This window comes from Saccostrea echinata, unplaced genomic scaffold (genome assembly GCF_033153115.1).
Source record: "Saccostrea echinata isolate AGI-Se365-2 ecotype Australia unplaced genomic scaffold, CSIRO_AGI_Sech_v1 ptg000019l, whole genome shotgun sequence".
Classification (NCBI taxonomy): Eukaryota; Metazoa; Mollusca; class Bivalvia; order Ostreida; family Ostreidae; genus Saccostrea; species Saccostrea echinata.
In genome coordinates, this window is record NW_026889768.1 from 2,499,237 (window position 1) to 2,509,836 (window position 10,600).

Here is a 10,600-nt window from a genome sequence, read left to right on the forward strand (position 1 = left end):
TTCAAGGGGAAATTAAGAAATTCATGAAAATTTGGTGGCATCTTTTAAAAAATCTTTTTTATCAAGAACCGCTGGGGCAGAAAGGAAGAAGGTTGTATGAATTCAAAGCTTCCTGACATGGTATAGACTCAAGTTTGTTCAAATGAAGGACCCAGAGGGTAGGATGGGAGATCAAAGTTTTACATGTTAATATACAAGGAAAAATCTAAAGAACAGCAGGGTTAATGAAAATATCTTAAATAGTTTCTTTAAAACTGAGTTTTAGACACAATAAATAGTAAAGTTCATTGGGAAGGTCAAGGTAAAAAAAATGGACACAGTTGATAAATTCTCACCAAATTATGTATCAGTGCATAAGTTTATATAAACAAGATGTGTTTGTGAAACACTCAGATGCCCCCGTGTGGCAACTTATAGCAAAGGTTAAACTTTCTCAAATGAAAATCAAATATGTTGGTACCCAAAATAAGGTCTTGTCTCGAGGAATATACCTGTGAAATATGACAGCCCTAGAAGCAACCATTGAATAGATATGGAAAAGGTTTAAGTTTTTCAAAAGTAAGTCAAACATCAAGGTCAAATGGAAAAAAAATAATGGTGCCTAAGGAAAGGCCTTCTCACAAGAAATATACTGGTGAAATATGAAAGCTGAAGCACCAATCATTCAAAAGTTATGACAAAGGTTTAAGTTTTCCAAAAGTAGGTCAAACTCCAAGGTCAAGGTAAATGGATTACAATTGTTGGTATCCAAAGGAAGGTCTTGTCACAAGGATTACATATGTGAAGTATGAAAGCCCTAGCCCCAACGGTTCACAAGTTATGGCGAAGGTTAAAGTTTTTCAAAAATAGGTCAAACTCCAAGGTCAAAGGGTCAAAGTTGTTGGTATCCAAAGGAAGGACTTGTCAGAAGGATTACATATGTGAAGTATGAAAGCCCTAGTACCAATTGTTCAAAAGTTATGGCCAAGGTTAAAGTTTTTCAAAAGTAGGTCAAACTCCAAGGTCAAAGGGTCAAAGTTGTTGGTATCCAAAGGAAGGACTTGTCACTAGGATTACATGTGTGAAGTATGAAAGCCCTAGCACCAATTGTTCAAAAGTTAAGGCCAAGGTTAAAGATTTTCAAAACTAGGTCATTCTCCAAGGTCAAGGTCAATGGATTACAATTGTTGGTATCCGAAGGAAAGTCTTGTCACAAGGATTACATACACTGTATGTGAAATATGAAAGCCTTAGCACCAACCGTTCAAAAGTTATGGCCAATGTTAAAGTTTTTCAAAAGTAGGTCAAACTCCAAGGTCCATGTCAAAGGGTCAAAGTTGTTGGTATCCAAAGGAAGGTCTTGTCACAAGGATTACATATGTGAAGTATGAAAGCCCTAGCCCCAACTGTTCACAAGTTATGGCCAAGGTAAAAGTTTTTCAATCTCCAAGGTCAAGGTCAATTGATTACAATTGTTGGTATCCGAGGGAAGGTCTTGTCACAAGGATTACATATGTGAAGTATGAAAGCCTTAGCACCAACCGTTCAAAAGTTATGGCCAATGTTAAAGTTTTTCAAAAGTAGGTCAAACTCCAAGGTCAAAGGGTCAAAGTTGTTGGTATCAAAAGGAAGGTCTTGTCACAAAGATTACACCTGTGAAGTATGAAAGCCCTAGCTCCAACTGTTCAAAAGTTATGGTCAAGGTTAATGTTGGGTAAAATTTTGTAAAACTAGGTCAAACACCAAGGTCAAGGTCAAAAGGTCAAATATGGTGGTACCCAAAGAAAGGTCTTGTCACCAAGTATACACATGTGAAATATGAAAGCCAGGGCAAAAACTATATGCCCCCGAATCTTCGATGCGGGGGCATAAAAATATTGATAAGCTAGATAGCTCTCGCCAATATGTATCAGCATCAAAATTTCTGGAATAGTATCTTTAAAACAGAGCTAAATTGGATTAATTTTTTTTTTCTTCGAATTGTGGACCCTGGGGTTAAGGCGGGATACAGGTATTTGGCGGTGGGGCATCTAATATTTGAGAATTTAGAATTTAATACGAATGATGGTTCAGTAGGGTTCTGGGAAAATTGTTGACACTAGCTAAGAACATGATTACATGTATCACAAATCCAAATGTTATGATTATATATTAAACTTGGGGAGCCATAGCTAGTTTATGTTCACCTATTGTAGTGTATTAGTGAAAGTGATTCCACTTTTATGTATACTAAATGGATTAATGTCTGCGTTTAAGGTTTAGCAGTCATATGGCAGTCATAAGTGGCAATTGCTGCAGGTCAGATAGCTCAGGTGGTAGAGCACCTATTGAGAGTTCGGGAATTTAAGTCCATGTATATCTTCAAATTCTGGTCTGGCTCTAAGACCATTAGGGGACGACCATTAGATTCTGAAGGGGGCTGGCAGATTTTGGAAATAAATAATCTGTCCTTGAAAATAAATATTATCAGTCTTCCACTGGCAAGTAAATAATCTATGATTGACTAGTGCTACCCCCCCCCCCCCCCCCCAATGAAATAGAGTTTGGGTGTTTCCTTTCTTTATGTCCCCGTAATCGAAGATTTGGGGGTACATGTACCGGTATATAGTTTTTGCCCAGTCTGTCCATCTGTCTGTTTGTCCGCAAAAACTTTAACATTGCCCATAACTTGTGATTGGTTGAAGCTATGGCTTTCATGTTTCACTTGCATATTCCTTGTGACAAGACCTTCCTTTGGGTTCGAACATATTTGACCTCTTGACCTTGGAGTTTGAACCACTTTTGCAAAAATTTACCCAACTTTAACCTTGGCCATAACTTTTAAACAGTATAGGTGCTAAGGCTTTTATATTTCACATGACATGTGTATTTATCGTGACAAGACCTTTCCATGGGTGTAAATATTTTTGACCTTGACCTTAGAGTTTTAAAAAAAACTTTAACCGTGGCCATAACTTTTGAACAGTTAGTTCTAGTTCTTTCAAATTTTACAGGTATATTTTTTGTGACAAGACCTTCCTTTGGATACCAATAATTTTGACTTTGACCTTGGAGTTTGACCTACTTTTGAAAAACTTTAACCTAGGCCATAACTTTTGAACGGTTGGTGGTAGGGCTTTTATATTTTGCATGTTCACTAAGTATTTCTTATGACAAGATCTTCCCTTGCATACCACTAATTTTGACCCTTTGACCCTTGGAGTTTGGCCCACTTTTAGAAAACACTAACCTTGACCATAATTTTTGAATGGTTGGATCGAGCTATGGCTATCATATTTCACATGTGTATTCCTTGTGACAAGACCTTCCTTTGGGTACCAACATATTTGACCTCATGACCTTGGAGTTTAATTGACCCACTTTTGCAAAAATTTTCCCAACTTAACCTTGGCCATAACTTTTGAACAGTTGGTGCTAAGGCTTTCATATTTCATTTGTGTATTCATCTTGACAAAACATTTTCATGGGTGTAAATATTTTTGACCTTGACATAAGAGAAGGACCCACTTTTAAAAAACTTTAATCTTGGCCATAACTTTTGAAGAGTTGGTACTTAGGACTTCCAAATTTCATGGGTATATTCTTTGTGACAAGACTTTTCTTTGGATACCAACAACTTTGACCTTGATTTTGGAGTTTGACCTACTTTTGAAAAACTTTAACCATGACCATAACTTTTGAACAGTTGGTGGTCTTTTATATTTTGCCTGCATGTGTATTTCTTATGACAAGGTCTTCCACTGCATACCATTGATTTTGACTTTGAGTTAGAGTTTGACCCACATTTAGAAAACATTAACCTTGACCATAAATGTTGAATGGTTGATGCCTGGGCTTTCATATTTACCAGGTACATGTATATATCCATTGACACAAAATAAGTCTTTGGGTAACAACATTTTTATCTCTTTACCATGGAATTTATCTTGCATTTGATAACTTTAACCTTCTCGATCATCTTGGAAATAAATAATCTGTCCTTCACCGACATGAAAAAAAAAAAAAAAAATCGGACTCGGAAAAGTTTGCCAGCCCCCCCCCCCCCCGACCTCAGAATCAAATGGTCGTCCCCTAAACCGAGAACAGACTTAAGTCAAAATTTCAAATCAATATATTTTTGAAATGATTTTGATAATGAAACAAAATTTTCAACTTATTTTTGAATTTGAGCTAAAAATGGAATTTTTTATGCTCATACGTTGAATAGAACTCAAACAACTCGATATCTTTTAAAAATAAGCCAATGTCGATTTTAAATAAAAGTTATACATCCAGTTTATCTGTTTACTAGTTACTGGAATAATCAGCAAGTATTAGATATATCCCATTTTATCAATTCTGTTACATTTTCGTTAACGAAATTACTCGGTCATTTTCTTAAACTACAATAAATAGTTTATATGTCCTTTATGAAAATGACCGAGTAGTTACGATTGCACAATCGGTTTCATTTTAGACCGAAATTCCTCGATGCCCATGAAAGGTGAGCAGCGCATCCCATGTTCGATTGACATTATTCTTTGTTTATAAACAATAATTTGCAGAACAGAAATATTTGTTACTGTATGATATCACATATCTGGTAGCACTATTTTTTTCTTACAAACAGAACATGACAAAGAGGCAGATCTTAACGTGTTTACGTAATTTATTATCAAGAGATGTTTGTCATGCTGTGGAAAGAAAATATCTTGCAGCAAATGCTAGGTAGGTACTAATCAAGTAAATGTTTTAAAAGAACGGAGATGTAACTTTGATCAACCGATGGTTGTGAGGAGAGGGTAAGCAGATCATAGGCCCTGGTTTAATTGAATCATGCAACTTGTTAAGGTTAGGAATTCAAGCATTTCACACTTCTAAATGACATAATAGTAGACAGTGGTAGAGGGTTCGGTATACCAGCTCATAGGAGAATACAGTATAACACTCTCTCTAGAATATTTGTAAAATTGAAGATATTGTTACATTGTATCCCAGTGACACCCTGGCCTGTATTTGGTTTTAAAAATTGACTCAAATGAGATGTTTTTTTTTCTGTTTAGTTATGATTAAGTGAAGTAACCTAAGTGAGTTACTTAAATATAACTTGTTTGCACATGCCCCTGACTTTTCAAATTAATATGCTATATGTTTAATTTTTCTTTAGTTTACTGCAGACCAACTGTGTTAAGAACTATCACCAGACAACGCCATTGATGTTCTATAATCGATTTAAATCCCGAAAAGAAGTGAAAAAGAAAAGTAAGGAAGAAGAGGAACAGGATAGGGAAATAGACGCCAAACTCGTGGAGGAGAAAGTGAAAGAACTTGATGTAGTAACAAAGATCCCGTACAAAATTAATGTGGCCTCTTTTGAGAGCAAAACAGATAGGTTTGTGAACAGAATTTTTAAACAAGTGGAACAAAGTGGTGAAAAAACCCAGGAAACATTCAACACCGCTGTTAAGATTTACAAACTGAATGCTGGGCTGTATATGAGAGGGCATATAGAGTTTGGAGAAGTAGCTCTGAGTAAACTTGAGGAATATGAACTGCAGTATAATCTAGAAGTTTACAAAATGATATTCAGCATATTTCCAGAGGGAAAGTATCTACCCACATCTAAGATTGCTGCAGAATTTACACCATTCCCACGACAACAGGATGCTGCACTGCAGATATTAACTAAAATGTTTGATAATGGTATTTTTTTTACTTGCATATTAAAATAATCTCTTCAAATTTTCTTTTCAGAATGAATTACTATGTAGGCCAGAATAAATACATATATTTCAAACTATCTATTTTTATATCATTTAAATTCACAGAAGGTCAACATTAACTCTTTAAGACAGTTGATAGAGTTGTATCTTTTGTCAATGCAATTTCTTCATCATAAAAAAATTATACAAGTTGCAACAGAGAAAGAATGCATTCATCATCAGTTCTATTCTTTCACAGGAGTTATACCAGATGAAGAATTTGGCAGAATGATAATATCTAGATTTTCCCAAAGATCCAAAGTCTTTACAAGATACCTGAGGATGTTGTATTGGATGCCAAAGTTTAAGTATATGAACCCCTGGCCAATTCCCAGACCTCCACCAAAGGACCCCATTCAGCTCGCTGTCTTGGCTCTCAAGAGAATGAGTTTTGATTTGGAAACAAAGATAACAGTTGTGAATGTGAGTTTACCTAAAAAAAATGATAATCTTTTATTTAAATTGATACTCCTCCATTAGTTTTGGACTAATTCTATATTATATTTCGTTAGTTTTCAATATATTATTGTTCCACTTCTTAACTTAAAATGGAATTTCTCTATATATTTCACAAAATTACTAAAATACTGAGCAGTGTGAAATTACCTCAAATTCTAACAATTTTCACAATTTAAAATTCAGAATCAGTATGTCAGTTTTGTATAAACACCTATAGAGCTACAGTATTGTCAGATACCAGTGCTTCTCCTAAAAAAATGTGTAATCCACACAAGGGCCAGTAATGTACTATGCTTGATTTAATGTCATCACTATATATACAGTCCCTGAAACGTTCTACTTTCCCATTTTTCCGTTCGCTCACCGTTCGTTCACCGTTCGTTCAGCGTGCGTTCACCGTTCGTTCACCGTGCGTTCACCGTTCGCTCTCCGTTCACAGTTTTGCGTTCACCGTTCACCGTGCGCTCGCGTTCACCGTTCACAAAGCGTTCAGCGTTCGCTCTTCGTTCCGTTCACTTTGCGTTCACCTTGCGTTCAGCGTTCACCTATCGTTCAGTTTTTATTGTCATTCGGAACTCCGAAGTGAAAGGACTTATCTTTTTGTAGTTAAGGAGTTACAGGTTTTTTTAATTTATTAACTAACATATCGTGTTTGAAGAATCATTATTTCACGAGGAAAAATATCTACGATATATATTTTTATTATTCTAACTTAGCTGTTAGGTTATTTATTAAATTACTCTGGAAAATAAATGTTGTTACAAGCACATTCTGTACCTATGTAGAACGATGCTGAAATATTAAATTTAACTAAGGGCAATGTGCAAATACTTCAAGCACTGCAACATTTTGTTGTTTTGTTAAAGACGACAAATCGTTAATGGAGATATAATTATTCAAGTCAAATAATTACGCAGCAAAATTACGAAAATATTTATTTCTATTACGTTTTTTTTAATTACTACAGAAAATATAATAGAACTAGTTCTGAGAGTTATACATAGTACTGCGGATATCCTGTTTATTTATTATCTTCAGAACGAATTAAAATGATAGTGTGGTTAAAGGAAATATTTATTTAAAATGTAATGCACTACAGAATTTCTCTACTGTAATATGTAAAGTCTATAATTATAGAGAAAAAAAAGTCTTTCTTCACCGTAACTTCATATGTTTGCCATTCGATATGATTAATACCCCCCCCCCCCTTTCCTCCTAAATCGGTGACTTAGTCAGTACCGTATTTCCAGAATATTTTAATTAACATTTATAAAAAAAAAAAGCTACGGTCTTTTTTAGAACAAAAATTTCAGTCTCAAAACAAACATGCATCTAAAAAAGTCACAAAACAATAGTAGATCAAAATGTACACGTGTCGGCGGTGGTATTTGAAATTGGCAGAGAGTATGTTTCACATTCAAGTGTTAATGCCCAATGTATTTTACTAATTTATTATTCAAATGTTGGAATCAAATCTAGAAATGATAAAAATAAATGTTATAACTTGTTGGAAATACTCGCACTTCGTCTTCGATGTGACGAAACTTTCACACCTGCACAGTGTCGAATGATTTTGATTGACAGGACAAGCACGTGGACTTCGTGATAACTTAAAGCAGGAAAATAAAAACGAGTATGACTGTCAAACAAATGGATATGATTAGTTGATAAAAAAAAAAGTTACTTTCACTGTCTGATATATTTAGAAAAAAAAAATTCAGAGTTTTTGTTTGATATAGGTACAAACATTTGGTGAAGCCTGAAAGGAGGGGGGGGGGGGCTAAAACTAAATAGTACTCTCTCTCTCTCTCTCATTTGTCTGTTTAATAAAAACTATAACACCATATTACTTAAATATCATGTTCTGAAAATTGAATTTATAACAAATAATATGAATATGTATCTTTGTATCATCTTGTCCGAGTATAATCACGGCCATCTAAAGATACATGTAGACGTCTGCTCAATAAATCATAATGAAAAATAGAAATGACACATAATATATTATTGTATTAAAAATCTAAAATACGAGTGTATAAATGTAATTTTTTTTTCATTACTTTACACGAAATCGCCTTGACACGGAGATATATATATGAATATAAGTTACAACCGCTTTAATTCATCCTATAAATCATACGTTTTCTCTGAATTGTTATCAAATAAGAATAAACATTTTTATTTTCCAATCAAAAACAATATCTTTTATACTTCAGCGTTAGGCAACAATTGCAATGTTTTAATGCGATAAAAATCGTGTGATTAAAAAATTAATGTGCATGCATCGTCTTTCTTAGGACAATTTTGGAGAATTTATTTTATTGACTTATTTATTCATTCATTAATTTGTTTACTTATTTATTATTATTATTTTTTTTTTTTCTTTTTTTTCGGCACCTGACATTATAATACAATAAAATAGTTTCAATGCAAGGAAAAGATCAGAGGCATTCCGAATATATCGTTCATCTTGCGTTCACCGTTCGTTCACCGTTCACTTTGCGTTCGCGTTTGCGCTCCGTTCGCTCGCCGTTCACCGTTCACACATCGTTCACCAAGTTGCGTTCAGCGTTCACACATCGTTCACTCACCGTTCGCTCTGCGTTCGTTCAGCGTTCGTTCAGCGTTCGCTCACCGTTCAAGTGGGAAAGTAGAACGTTTCAGGGACTGTATATATATATATATATATATATATATATATATATATATATATATATATATATATATATATAAAGGAATCTTTTTTACATTGTATATACAGTTATGACGAAAATTGAAGCAAAGTATGTTAGCAGCCCCCTTGGTTATACATTGTTAGGATTCAAAAGAATTTAGACACATCCCGTGACATCCTTCTTACATTGACAGGACACTCTTTCTAACTTGATTGCGAGGATCCTTATTAAATAAGAAGATATGACATGTTTTGAATCTTGCTAGGATTCTTTAGGAGATGTGGCATGTTTTAGGAGATACATGTATGACATGTTTTGAATATTGCTAGGATTCCTAAGAAGATATGACATGTTTTGTTATTGTAGGATTCAAAAGAAAGTGAGATCTCAGCAACAAGGAGTGGTAAGTTTATAGCCAGTGCACAGAGTCCTAAACAGAGGGAACTTCTCTCCAGACATCCCTCATCTAAACCCATCATAGTGGAGGGGGAACATTATGTCTATCTCCGGAAAGTTTGTCAGAAAGTGTTTTTCCTTAAAACGGACCCAGAGGAAGAAATAACAGGAGAGGACCCTGACTATTATAAAGCCCTCAAGGAGGAGGATGTAGAAGGTATGATGCATTATAGTATGGATTGTCTCCCCAGAATTCCATATATGAAGTTCTGTAAAAGATCTGAAAATAAACAAAATATTCAAAATTTTCTGAAGACTGTCAGAGATTTTGATTGACCGAGGTCAAATTTTGTTAGTTAAAACAGAGATCTGTCAGTTCTGTTAGTTCAGATAAGTGCAAGGTTAACAGACATGGTTTAGTATCTCTTATCGGAGCTAAGTAATTTTGAATTTGAAAAAAAAAATTCCTTTGAATGAAAACAGAATTTGTGTATGAATTTCTGAGATAGTGACATTTTGAGAATGTTTAATTTTGTGAGCAGATATGCTTATAGCCATTATAACTTTTACTTATAGCCTTTACATATGAAATACAATTTGAAATGAACTGTGCGTTCAATTTATTTTACAGACATGTTCAACTTCACAACCCCTCTGTCTGGTGAGGAACAGACAGCTCTCGTCCCCAAGAAGTCAGTCCATGAGCAGGAGGATGGGACAGTGTACGCTATGTGTATAACAAGTGACTCAAGTAAGGAATCCCTACAGGACTGGATTCAGTTCCTACAAACCACAAACTCAGCACTGGAACATATACCTGTTTTATTTAGGATTAAAGATGCAGACTCTTTACTGAAAGAAACTATTAGACAGGAAGAAGAAGAGGAATTATGAGATTAGATATTTTAGGGAAAATAAAAAAAATAATCATTACATTGTTTTCTTTTAACCAGAATCAAGGCACGATAAGATTTTTTGATCAAGGTAATCATTTTTCCCCTAACTTTTCAGTTTTTATGTCTTTGTCATTCCAACCTATGTTCTTATTCATTTCCACTCAGTTGAACATAAATGATTTATAAAATAAATATTAACACTGTATATAGTACAGAAGCACTCTTGCAAGTGCAGTTTATTATTACAAAATACATGCATACAAATGATTTATCAATCTGATTAAAATCAGATCATTGTTACGCTCTGAAATTCTGATAGCTGCTGTACAGTGACTATCAGAATTTTGGAGTATAACATAGATCTGATTTCAATCAGATTGATGATTTATAAAATAAATAACAATACTGTATATAGATACAAATTTAATTTTCCTTCATTGAAACTTGTATATCT

General features: G+C 34.3%; 1 protein-coding gene across 1 annotated transcript; it reads left to right on the plus strand.

Annotated features, from left to right (window-relative positions):
- Nucleotides 1–4,433: 4,433 nt before the first annotated feature.
- On the plus strand, nt 4,434–10,183 carry LOC133189745 (evolutionarily conserved signaling intermediate in Toll pathway, mitochondrial-like). The gene is made up of 6 exons (XM_061325144.1): nt 4,434–4,462; nt 4,589–4,686; nt 5,126–5,661; nt 5,920–6,143; nt 9,221–9,467; nt 9,882–10,183. The coding sequence occupies exons 2-6, from the start codon at nt 4,592–4,594 to the stop codon at nt 10,142–10,144; spliced, it is 1,365 nt and encodes a 454-aa protein (XP_061181128.1). The 5' UTR covers nt 4,434–4,462; nt 4,589–4,591; the 3' UTR covers nt 10,145–10,183.
- Nucleotides 10,184–10,600: the final 417 nt, after the last annotated feature.

Bases quoted from the DNA above. Each gene is read 5' to 3' on its own strand.
- LOC133189745 (XM_061325144.1), top strand. From the start codon at position 4,592: ATGACAAAGAGGCAGATCTTAACGTGTTTACGTAATTTATTATCAAGA. The intron at 6,144-9,220 runs GTGAGTTTACCT...TTGTTATTGTAG, and splicing joins CAAAGATAACAGTTGTGAAT to GATTCAAAAGAAAGTGAGAT. The intron at 9,468-9,881 runs GTATGATGCATT...TTTATTTTACAG, and splicing joins CAAGGAGGAGGATGTAGAAG to ACATGTTCAACTTCACAACC.